General features: G+C 35.4%; 1 protein-coding gene across 1 annotated transcript; it reads right to left on the bottom strand.

The window, feature by feature from the left end:
- Positions 1-2481: 2481 nt before the first annotated feature.
- Positions 2482-11880, bottom strand: JCHAIN (joining chain of multimeric IgA and IgM). Its single transcript, XM_086405491.1, has 4 exons — positions 11785-11880; positions 8622-8745; positions 4235-4315; positions 2482-3386 (listed from the first exon to the last, which is right to left on the bottom strand). The coding sequence occupies exons 1-4, from the start codon at positions 11846-11848 to the stop codon at positions 3182-3184; spliced, it is 474 nt and encodes a 157-aa protein (XP_086261617.1). The 5' UTR covers positions 11849-11880; the 3' UTR covers positions 2482-3181.
- Positions 11881-12468: the final 588 nt, after the last annotated feature.

Below are 12468 nucleotides of genomic sequence, written 5' to 3'. Positions count from 1 at the left end.
TAACCTCAGATATGCAGATGACACCACACTTATGGCAGAAAGTGAAGAGGAACTCAAAAGCCTCTTGATGAAAGTGAAAGAGGAGAATGAAAAAGTTGGCTTAAAGCTCAACATTCGGAAAACAAAGATCATGGCATCTGATCCCATCACTTCATGGGAAATAGATGGGGAAACAATGGAAACAGTGTCAGATTTTATTTTGGGGGGCTCCAAAATCACTGCAGATGGTGATTGCAGCCAGGAAATTAAAAGATGCTTACTCCTTGGAAGGAAAGTTATGACCAACCTAGATAGTACATTGAAAAGCAGAGACATTACTTTGCCAACAAAGGTCCCTCTAGTCAAGGCTATGGTTTTTCCAGTGGTCATGTATGGATGTGAGAGTTGGACTGTGAAGAAAGCTGAGCCCCGAAAAATTGATGCTTTGGAACTGTGGTGTTGGAGAAGACTCTTGAGAGTCCCTTGGACTGCAAGGAGATCCAACAAGTCCATTCTGAAGGAGATCAGCCCTGGGTGTTCTTTGGAAGGAATGATGCTAAAGCTGAAACTCCAGTGCTTTGGCCACCTCATTCAAAGAGTTGACTCATTGGAAAAGACTGATGCTGGGAGGGATTGGGGGCAGGAGGAGAAGGGGACAACAGAGGATGAGATGGCTGGATGGCATCACCGACTCAATGGATGTGGGTTTGAGTGAACTCCGGGAGTTGGTGATGGAGAGGGAGGCCTGGCATGCTGCAATTCATGGGGTCGCAAAGAGTCGGACATGACTGAGCGACTGAACTGAGAGTATAATTAAATTTCACAAAGAAGGAAGATTTCCAGTTGGCGTTTAATGAGGCAGTTATACTGGCATAGAGATCTCTTCTATAAGAATCTTCAACATGGCACCAAAAACTTTTTCTGTTGGGTATGCAGAGAAACTAAGGCCAAGATGGAAAAAAAAAAAAACAGAGAAGCCTCTTCAGAAACAGTCTTCCTCTAAAAGTTCACATCATAAGGAAAAAAAACTGTAACTATATGAGGTGATGCTGCTGATAAGTCACTTCAGTCGTATCCGACTCTGTGCGACCCCATAGACGGCAGCCAACCAGGCTCCCCCGTCCCTGGAATTCTCCAGGCAGGAACACTGGAGTGGGTTGCCATTTCCTTCTCCAATGCATGAAAGTGAAAAGTGAAAGTGAAGTCACTCAGTCGTGTCCGACTCTTCAAGACCCCATGGACTGCAGCCTATCAGGCTCCTCCGCCCATGGGATTTTCCAGGCAAGAGTACTGGAGTAGGGTGTCATTGCCTTCTCCTGGATGTTAACTAAACTTATCATGGTAACCATTTCACAATAGGTAAGTATGTGAAGTCCTTCTGTTGTATACCTTAAAACTTATATCTCAGTAAAACTGGGGGAGAAGTCTCCTATAAATTCTCAGAACATTTTGAAATCTATTTCTTTGATTTATGCAATTCTGCCAAGTGACTATAATTATGTACATGTCTTTTTTCTTCATCTAAGCTGTACTCATATTCATTCATTCAACAAATATTTATTGAGCTCCATTACACACCAGACACCCTTCCACCCTTCCCAGTGCTGGGGACATATCAATGGGCAAAATAAAAATGGCTGTCTTCGTGGAGCTTATACAGTTGTTAGGGTAGACAGCATAAACATAATATATAAGTAAATTATGTAGTCTGCCAGAGGGTGATAAGTACATGGGGCGGAATAAACCAAGATAAGGGGATGGGATTCGCAATTTTTTAAAAGCGGTCAGGATGAATTTCATGGAGAAAATCATTACCAAAATGAACTGGGGTCCAACTGAGCAGAGTTCTAGAAAGTGAGTAGTGATAGTGACTATCACAGCTCAATCACCAAAAATCTAGCAGAGTTCCCTGCATGTGGTAAATAATCAATGATTGTGTGCTGATTAAATAAAGTTCAAGGTCTTGTCTAAAACATACCAAATTGAAGACTGGACAAGAATGATTTGTCTTTAGCATGTCAAAACTAAGATTCCTACTGAAGCACCAGTGTCAGAGCCTTATCCCTAAAAGAAAACACTAATCAGTACGAGCACAGTGGAAGTTATTAAAAATGACTATTACCCTTGGAGGAAAAAACAAAAACATAACAATGTCTCTTCAAGAAACTGATTTTACTAATCAGCCTCTCATTACTTTAAACTCAGAGTCAGCATTTACTTTCCACAGTACCCTTACATATTTATGCCAATTGGTCTTGACTTTGTGCCATAAAGTATATATGTGCCATAATAAACATATTTGTCAGAAGGGACTTTGTCTTTTTATTTAGTTTTAGGTATAAAATGACAAAGCTATCTCAAATATCATGTTTGAACTTAGTGATTAATGCATAATTAGATTATACTTATAACCTGTTTCTCAGTAATAAATGATATTTTAACTTACATACAGCAAAGTTAACACAAGCAAACTTTTTACCAATAAATTATTTCACACAGGTATATGCTTATGAATCTATTTAATTGTTCAAACTGTGCTAGAGAATACATATTTTGGAGTACATAATTTGTTAGATTTAGTTACAACAGAGGTGATTTCAATGGGAATTTCTTATACTGTCCTACTTATTAAAAAAATTTTTATCATTTGCTCCCAAATCTGTTATATCAAAATGTATTTTTGAATTATACATTTAATTATGTCACTTTCAGCTAATTTATTTCATAAATATTAGAGATCTCATTTTAAATTATTTTATGAATATTTCCAAAACATGTTTTCTAATTATTATTTTTATAGTGAAGACAAATAATTGACCTATATTTATATATAAATATTCTCTGCACAGTGATATTTTTTTAAAGAGAATAATACAGAAAGTGCAAAAGCTCAGGCTCTCTAGGGCAAAGCCAAAAAAAAAAAAAAAGCAAAATTTAATTATGCCTCCTGATTTTTTACTTTTTGAATTTTATTTTCTCCCCTCATCTATTTTTTTAAATGCTAGAAATTTACCTTAAAAACATTAACAGTGTTACTATTTCAATTATTTGCCAGTGGTAGGGGTGGGGTAGTTAATTTTATATTATTCCCACCCCCAAAAAATCATGGTTTCAAATTCATCAGGAGTAAATACATTAACTACCTGCAATCAAAATGGAGAGCCCTTCAAGATAAGCAGTTGTGCAGCCAGCATGACTTGCGTTAGTCAGGATAGCAGGAATCCGGGGTCAGAGCTGTCTCCACCATTTTGGTCTGACCACGGTAACTAAGTTTGACCCTGTTTGTGTAGCACTTGTTTCTGTCATAGGTGTAACAGGTCTCAGCGTCACTATCACAGATATTGCTCTGGCTGGCAGTGACTACTTGATCTTCCAGCTCCACTTCTGTAGTGTCACATTTTTTGCACCTGAAAAACAAATACACACATTAGACACTCCCCATCAAATGTTGCCTCAGAATCTGAGTGACTATACACTTCTATCCAAAATCAGTTAGTTCTGACAAAGGATGACTCCTTTCAGACTTCAACTTCTCTATAATACAGAATTATTGATGTAATTTTTCAACCTTTAATTGAAAGTAAGCAATGAATTAATATATATGATTGTGTACACTATTCAGTAACTTCCACTCTGTTAAATGTATTCCCAACTGTATAGTAGGATTAAATTAATTATTTACAGTAATGAAGAAGGAAGGTGTTTTTTTTTCATGTTGGATTCTATGGTTTCCAAAGAAACACCTGCATGTTAATGGGTCTGAATTATTGAACTAAAAAGACAAATTGGTCCTTCTTGTACTAATGGAAATAATTTTGTCTTTAGAATAAATTTAGAGCTAACCTTTATTTACGAAATTTTATGAATTTGTGATGCCTAATAATTAACATGGGCTTCCCTGGTGGCTCAGACAATAAAGAATTCAACTGCAGTGTGGGGGACCTGGATTCAGTTCCTGGCTTGGGAAGATCCCATAGAGGATAGCATAGCAACCCACTCCAGTATTCTTGCCTGGAGAATCCCCATGGAGAGAGGGGCCTGGCAGGCTACAGTCCATGGGGTTGCAAAGAGTCGGACACAACTGAGGACAGGACAGCACAGCAATAATTAACATATGAATTAATATATTCAAAAGTTCAAACGATATTGGTAAATGTTTATACCCCAATATGTTTTCAAAAACATTCTTACTAACAAGTTTAATGAAAAGTTATTGACTTAGGTATCTTTATTAGTGTGAAGGAAAATCTCTTACAGGTCAGACAGATGGTACACAAATTTGGTTCTCATTGGTGAGGTAGGATCAGAGATATTCTCCCTGCTGTTCAGAGGAACACTAAAAAAAAGAAAAAGAGAAAACGAAGAATAATGAAATTAGCAGATACTGCTGTTTTTGGTAATAGGTATATTGCTAGGACATTACTTACTATTTCATTCAGACATTTAGGACATTTAGCACTCTATAAACACTCTTTAGTAACACTATTACTCACATTTCACAATAATTGCTACATTTTAAACAATTTCATTCAAAATAAACCTCACAACAACTCCTCTATCAATTATCTTTTATTACTTGGTAAATCCCTGGTTTTCCTTTAAAAATAAGCTCAAGTTTTACTTTCTCTTACTTTTTTTTACCTTGATCCCATTTCTACCCCTCAGTAAACTTCTCATCTGTAGTCTCATTAATGTTTCATATACTCTTACTATACTGCCATATTATAGTTGCTTACCTACAGAATAGCTGTTTCTAGATTCTATAAATTCCTTGAGCCAAAAACACTTACACATCCCAGTGCCTTGCTATAGGTGTGTCATATAGAATATGTCCAATATTTGTGAATGAATGGACAGTAAGATACTAAGGATCACATTTTAGAAATGTAGTAATTACAAATCAGAGAGGTTGGTGACCTACTCAAATTCACACAAGTACTAAGTAGTAAAGCTGGAACTGGAATCCAGACCTTTTGATTTGGAGGTTTTCCATGAAAAATTAGATAACACATCAACTAGTTCAGATGATTTCATTAACTTTTACATTTTTTCATCTATGTCATCATTCCTCTTCACATGCACTGCTCCCTACCAAAAGATTCCCCCAAACCTCAGGTTTTCCTAACTCAGTATTTAGCAACATTATCCACATATGTGTCCAAGCTAAAACTTTGGATTGTATCCCTCAGTCTTCCCTCTCTGTCACCACCTAGGTCTGAATCCATCTCACAGTTCAACTGGCTCTAACACTTTGCATCTTTGAACTTGATTCAGGACACCACCCTTCTCTCCTAATTTGTAGCAATACCTTCCTTCAGTCTTGACCCCTCCCATGTGTTGGCCACATTATTGCCAAAACAGTCTTTTTAAACTACAAGCCTAATTTCCTTCTCTGCTTAAAGCCTACAGTGTCTCCCCACAGAAAACAAGGTAATCATTAAGACGGCATAGAAGGCACTGCATGATGTACCTCTAACTCTCCAGCCTCATCTCTCTTTAACCTCATCTCATCGCTAACCACACCACCCTCTTTACACCATGTGTCAGATGTAAACAACTGCTTGCTATCGTACAAAACTTACCAGGATTTTCTCATCTCTAAGTGTTAAAGATAACAAAAACAGTAGTAGCCCTGACATTTACTAAAAACTTACAGTCTACCTGGTACTATGATGAACATGTTAACATGATGATCTCATACAATTGTCACAGAAACCCTGATTCCTTTTCTTGGAATTATCTGCTTTCCCTATCAACTCTGTCATCACCCACACACATTTCTACTACTTACTCCAAATACCCTCTCCTACCTCCCCCTGCCTCTCTCCCACTTTCCCCAGGGACTAGCCTCGGCGCCCCTCTTTGTGCTCCTGTAACATCCTATACCTATTCCTGTCACTGCATTTACAATATTGCATTGTAAATGCCCTTTCAGTTATTTACAGCTTCCTACTAGACTGTACATTCTTTGATGGCACGGGCTGTTTTATATAAATTATTGTATCCCCAGCTCCAATCCTCAGTGGCTTTCAGAAGCACTCGATAAATGTTTGTCAAATTAATAAACAAATGAATGAACATATCTATTCTTTATTACATTACAAAATCTCTAGTAATATCAGAAAATGCTTTAAATAATGAGAAAAGTAAGAGAACAGACACATAAGTAAGAGAACAGTGTTTCACTGGGGACTACTGTTCTGAGTGCTTTTATATATTATCATATTTAATCCTCACAACCCTATGAAGTATATGCGTATATATACATACCTATACATATCCCTTTTTTTCAGTTTAGGGAACAGGCTCAAATTAGTTAAGTAACTTGCCCAAAGTCATAACATCATTAAGTGATGGAGTTGGGAATAATGCCACAATGACACAGCAATGATAATAGAACTTTCAGAAATAAGATTAAAGAAGCATCAATATACATCAGGGAAATGGCATGAAGTTACTGAACTGCCTGATTTCAGTAAATAAAATATCATTAAAAGGATCATGTCGTTAAAAAAAAAAAAAAGATAAATCAGAGAATCCTGGAGTATCATTTTAAATCTGCCCTTGGAGATTTAAATATAAGAGACACACTCCTCTTCAACACTGTTTAGATGCCAGTGTCATTGATGCCATTCTCTTAAGATACACGCTTCTCCAATTATTCTATCCTTAACAGGGAACTGGGGCTTCTCTTGTAGCTTAGTCGACAAAGAATCTGCCTGCAGTGCAGGACACCCAGGTTCAATCCCTGGGTTGGGAAGATCCCCTGGAGAAGGAAATGGCAACCCACTCCAGTATCCTTGCCTGGAAAATCTCAGGGAAAAAGAAGCCTGGTGGGCTGCAGTCCATGGGGTCACAAAGAGTTGAGCACGACTGAGTGACTAATACTTACTTACTTAACAGGGAACTAAGTGTTATGGACTTGAGTGGTCAAAGAAAACTTGCTCAAGGAAGTGATGTCTAAGCTAAGACATGCAGGCTGAAGAGTTAACCAGGCTAAGAGGGGTGCAAGAAAGAGTCCTTCAAGCAGAGGAACTAGATTATGCAAAAACAAAGAGGAAGAAAGAGGTACTGCAACATACTGAATTTTTAAACATAAAATGAAAAAGAAGTGGCCATGGAAGAGCTTGAGAGTTATGCTGAGCACTGTAGGTTAGGCTGAAACATTCGTAATTTATCCTAGTAACAACATTGGGGGAACCAGCAAAAGGATTTTAGGAAGGGTAGTGGCATAATGATAACTGGCACATAGGTTAGGTGAATAAATAACAGTAAATATTTTTTGAAAATGTGCCAGGAACTACATAGTCTTTTTTTTTTTTTTACATAGTCTTTAAAAGGAATAGATCTCAATTTATCTTTACAATAACCTGATGAACACATATTATTTTCCTATTAATATTTAGAGATGAGAAAGTTCAAGTTTAGAAGGGTTAAGTAACTAGCATACCATAGCACATAGCTACTAATATTTAGTGACAGCCAGAACTCAAAACAAATTCATAAGCATATTATACTTCTCCTATTGATTACATGGGATTTAATGCTATGATCTGTTTCAATAAGAGGTATTTGATTCAGGACAGAAACTATTCAAAGTAGTAGAAGTACTTCACAAAGGAGACATTAATGTCTGGATCCAATAGAAATCTCAGTTCTTAAATATTATTAGTGTTTTTGCTGTTGAATAAGACTCATAGTTTATAACTTAAGACTATGTGTGAAATGAAATGAGTATCTGAAGTCCAATATACAAGTGGAGATGAAATCAATGTAGTAAATTTAATTAGTCTACCGTACTTTTATGCAGACAGATGAAGTTGAATACAAGGTGAAGTACTTTGTGGTCCATATATGGTGCAAAACAAGCCTTTTAAAATTATCTCAAGTTTCACTTTGAACTGATCAAGGGCAAATATAAGTTCTGATTCAAACTGAAATAACTCCATATAAACAGGGCATGTTGATGACTAGATCCGAACCTTCAGTTATTATTTGATGTAGCTGACTGGTTTTAGGTTGCCTGGAAACGTCTGTCTCTGCTCCCAACTATATAATTGGCTTAAGCCCATTACCCAGATTCAACCTCATGTAAGCCATTATACGGGCTTCCTGGTGGCTCAGAGGTTAAAGCGTCTGCCTGCAATGCGGGAGACCAGGGTTCGATCCCTGGGTCGGGCAGATCCCCTGGAGAAGGAAATGGCAACCCACTCCAGTATTCTCGCCTGGAAAATCCCATGGACGCAGGAGCCTGGTGGCCTACAGTCCACGGGGTCGCAAAGAGTCAGACACGACTGAGCGACTTCACTTAAGCTGTTATACTTAGGCTTCCCAGGTGGCGCTAGTGGTAAAGAACCCACCTGTCAATGCAGGAGACACAAGAGACTTGGGTTCTATCCTGGAGGAGGAAATGGTAACCCACTCCAGCATTCTTGCACGGAGAATCCCATGAACAGAGGAGCCTGACAGGCTACAGTCCATGGCGTCACCAGAGTCAGAAATGACTTAGCGACTAAATAACCACCACAAATGTTACCCACCGAAAAGAGAAGCAAAGATATAGATATCACATGCAAACAACCACTAATATCAGAAAGTATCTGCTTACAAAATGAAAATATGAAGCACGAAATACCACATACATAATTCTGACGTTTCTCTCCACAATGTCTTGACTAGGATCTTCAGCAGAAGGGATGATCCTGGAAGTAATCCGGGCACACTTACATTTGTTGTCAACAACAATCCTTTCATTTTCATCTTGGGCTTGAAAGATAAATATTTTAAGAAGAAAGGTAACCAAAAGTCTAATTTCATACTTTGTATCAAGTTAATTTATCACCCTCCCCAACAGAAAACTTAAGTTTATTGGCTGATCAGTTTCAGCTTTCTCCATTTTTCCTCTTTCCTAACCTAAACTAGCTAAGTGGAATCTCACAGCATAGTGAAGGAAATACAGATGAACTCCAAAAGGAATTTTCTCATTTTTCCTTGGACCAGTCTACAGGAACATGAACTGAAAGAAATCTGGTTTTAATCAAATGCTTTTAATGGAGGCACAACCCTCTGAATGATAGAGCTTTGTAAAAAAATTAGTGCCAAATGCCAAAATGAGAGAGAAAACAAACATCTAGACTGAATTTCTCTCGGACTAGAGATATTTATTCAAAAGTGAACAAATAAACCGGTTTTTTATTCAAAAGTGAACAAATAAACCGGTTTTTTGTAATAAAAACACCCTTCCTGAACACCCATTCATACTTTTTTCCCCTTATGCTAAGAACATGCACATTTTCCTCGAGATAACCTAATTTGCTAAGACTTTCAAATTCTCCATTAAAATTTCCCTAAATTTAATTATATTCTTCCTTTTCATAATAACAATCAGGTTTATGGCATAATGATTTAATTCATTAAGGATAAGACTTATTTTTAAAGATATAGTATCTATAGACGTAAAGTGCTATAAACTTGCTAAAACAGTTTAGAATATGTTGTTAGGTAGAAGTTCTATTTAATCTAATATGCATGTGTACAGAAAAAAATAACAAATGAGCAAATCACAAATAACTATTAAAGCTGTAACTGTAAATGTCAACATTTACTGTCCAATCTGAATATTAGATAAAATGTCTGGTAAGTGCTGCAAAGAATTAACAAAATTTCTTATTATCTGTACTTAGATCAACTAACAGATATTTGAGGAAGTAACAATAAATAGCTTTATTTAACAGTGATAATTAAACAATAATAATGATATTAAATCTTTTTTATTCCTATAATTTTAGCTAAGTGACCTTTAAAATTTCCTTCCATCAAATCTCAATTTAAAAAATAGACTTAGCACATTAATTCAAGTTATAAAGGTTAAATGATAAGGAAATAAATTGTAACTGGACATCTAATTATTCCTGATCTCAGAGCAGAAAGGACCTAACTGCAGTATTTCAGTCTTAATGATACAGTCATTACAAAAACAATTTAAGATCATTGTTATTGTACTTATAATTGTTTTAAGTACTTTATAATGCATTATTATGTCCTTATTCATAAGTTCCTGATAAATCTTCTGATAAAAGTCTTACGGTATTCGAGAAAAACCATTATGAAGCCAATTTAAGATAATCATATAATTCTTAATTTTTTGAAAAGAGTAAGATGATTTAAAAGGTGTCCTCTTCCCTACTCTTGTATTAGTGACTTTTAAATGTTTTTCTCATTAAAATACAAATAAGCAGGCAATACCTGACCAAAAATATAGATGGAGTTGAGTATATGATGACTATTAAGTCTTAAATAGAAAATATATACGTTTTGTTTGTGGCACATGTTATATTTTCTTGCCAGAAACCTAGGGGGAAAGTATCTTTACTGTTATTATATAAGAATACTAGGTAGCCTAATATACCTACCAGGAAAATGTAAAAATACATTTAACTCACCAAGGCTTATAAGAGTCTAACTTCTGTTTCATCAACAGGAAATATTTTTCCTAATACACCTGTTATTATAGACTATGCCTTACTTTATTCCAAGAACACCTGAGACAGAGTAGGTGGCTCAATAAATATTTATCAAATAACTTAATTCAGTTCAAGTGAGAAAACAGACAACACATACTAGTTATGAATGTAATGAGTTTACCAAAAAGGTGATTCTCTTATATAGGCAGAATGGTGTCAGATGGCCTGAGTTCCACCTACCACATGCTTGTTGTGTGACCTTAGGTAAGTTACTTCACCTCTTTAAACTTCAATGGGCTCAAGGATATGTCAGAAATAATGATAGTACATACCCTCAAATGGTTACTGTGAGAATTAAATGGAATAGAATATGTAAAGCAGTTAGCATAACATCTAGAATATAGTATGTACTAATAAGTTACAGCTCTTTTATATATAAATGGCTATATATATTCCATGTATATGTTTATAGGTATATAAATATGTTCATAAACACATGTATTTTTATATATAGGTACATATATTATACATGGTTTACTACTGCTATCTTTATGTTTTAAATATTATTAGAAAATCATTATTCTTAATACTAAATTAATGAAAAGTATATGTAAAATTACTATTCTTAATTACATCATACTGTCCTGAAAGAACAATAAGCTCAAAAAAAAAAAAGGAATAAACTCAGTAAGTCTTAAAACAATATATATCAAATTATATCATTTCTAATTCACATACCTTTCTAGATGAAAATTATTAACACTATACTTTTATATTCAGAAAATAATCCACTTCTACAATAGTTTGAAAAGTTAATAAACAAGATAACTGAAGTTCAGCCATCAAGTTCCAGGAAATGTGTACAACATTAAATATTGTTAAAGGGTCATAATAAATTTGTAGGCTTGGATCCAGGAAAGTTGTTAGAACTAATACCAGCCTCTCTGGGGAAATAAAATCCTAATGCACTCTATATTGTATTTACAACAATTATTACCTCATTTCTCCAGACTATAAATTTGAGACACTCAAGGAGAGAATTCTGATTTTCAAGATTCAATATGGGTATTTGCATAGTATAACTATCTATACTTATCTAAAAATTATCTATTTTATTTTCTAAGTTTTAATAGGCAGACATAAAAGAGAAAAAAGAATGAAAAGAATTACAATGAGTCTTGTCCATGTTAAAGACTACTGCCCATACAAAGATTAAGACATGTTAGAAGAACATAGCCAGCTAGGTGTCCAACCAAAACACAAACATAAATGTTTAATCTGAAGAACAGATCTATATTCTATTTTTCCTTTTACCTGGGTTCATGCTCAAAATACCACATACCTGTCACAAGAACAGCCATAACAAAAATGGCCAGGACTCCCCAAAAAAGCAAACAATTCTTCATCTTGACTTCACTTCTTTTGAAAAACTGGAGCTAAGAAGTCAGGGTTAAGGTGTGTGAGCTATAAGGAGTGTGCAAATGATGGGGCTTCTGCTTTCTTAAAATAACACTCCAGGCAGCTAACAAACTAAGATCACAACTGCGGTTGAACTCTGCAATTTAGTGTGTGGTCAGGATGTCAAAATAACTATCAACCACTTAAAAGTCTTAAGTGGTTGATAATTGTTTTGACATCTAAATAACATTTATTATAACACTCAAAAAAAGAAAACACAGTAAATAGAAGTTAGCTGGATATATTTTTAAGCCATTATTTCCTTGAAAAATAAACTCGGGTAGACTGCCTTCCCAAAGCAAGTTGGATAAATCCCTGGATACAAATTAACCCCCTCCCCTGGAAACTTATTTTTATAAGAGCAAATATTGACATATAATTACTAAGCTAATGAAACACTGTGTATTTGATATTTTTATTCTTTCAACCTTATAGCTTTGTAATTCTATTATATAAACCATGCATCTATAACAAATTATTTTAATGAAGTGTGGACAGTGCCAAGTAGCACTTTGCCACCAGTCAAGAGTTACTTACACATGTAATTTAGGGTCAGGATAAGTGTTCT

Source organism: Bos grunniens, chromosome 6 (genome assembly GCF_055505025.1).
Source record: "Bos grunniens cultivar Pamir isolate PY7600 chromosome 6, Bosgru_T2T1.0, whole genome shotgun sequence".
Classification (NCBI taxonomy): Eukaryota; Metazoa; Chordata; class Mammalia; order Artiodactyla; family Bovidae; genus Bos; species Bos grunniens.
This window is presented reverse-complemented; position numbering and strand designations above follow the sequence as displayed.

What these genes read in the sequence shown, in the direction of transcription:
- JCHAIN (XM_086405491.1), bottom strand. Translation starts at nt 11,848, where the DNA reads ATGAAGAATTGTTTGCTTTTTTGGGGAGTCCTGGCCATTTTTGTTATG. An exon ending in GAGAGAAACGTCAGAATTAT is followed by an intron (nt 4,316 to 8,621) that starts GTATGTGGTATT and finishes TCTTTTTTTTAG; the next exon opens with TGTTCCTCTGAACAGCAGGG. An exon ending in GTGTACCATCTGTCTGACCT is followed by an intron (nt 3,387 to 4,234) that starts GTAAGAGATTTT and finishes TTTGTTTTTCAG; the next exon opens with GTGCAAAAAATGTGACACTA.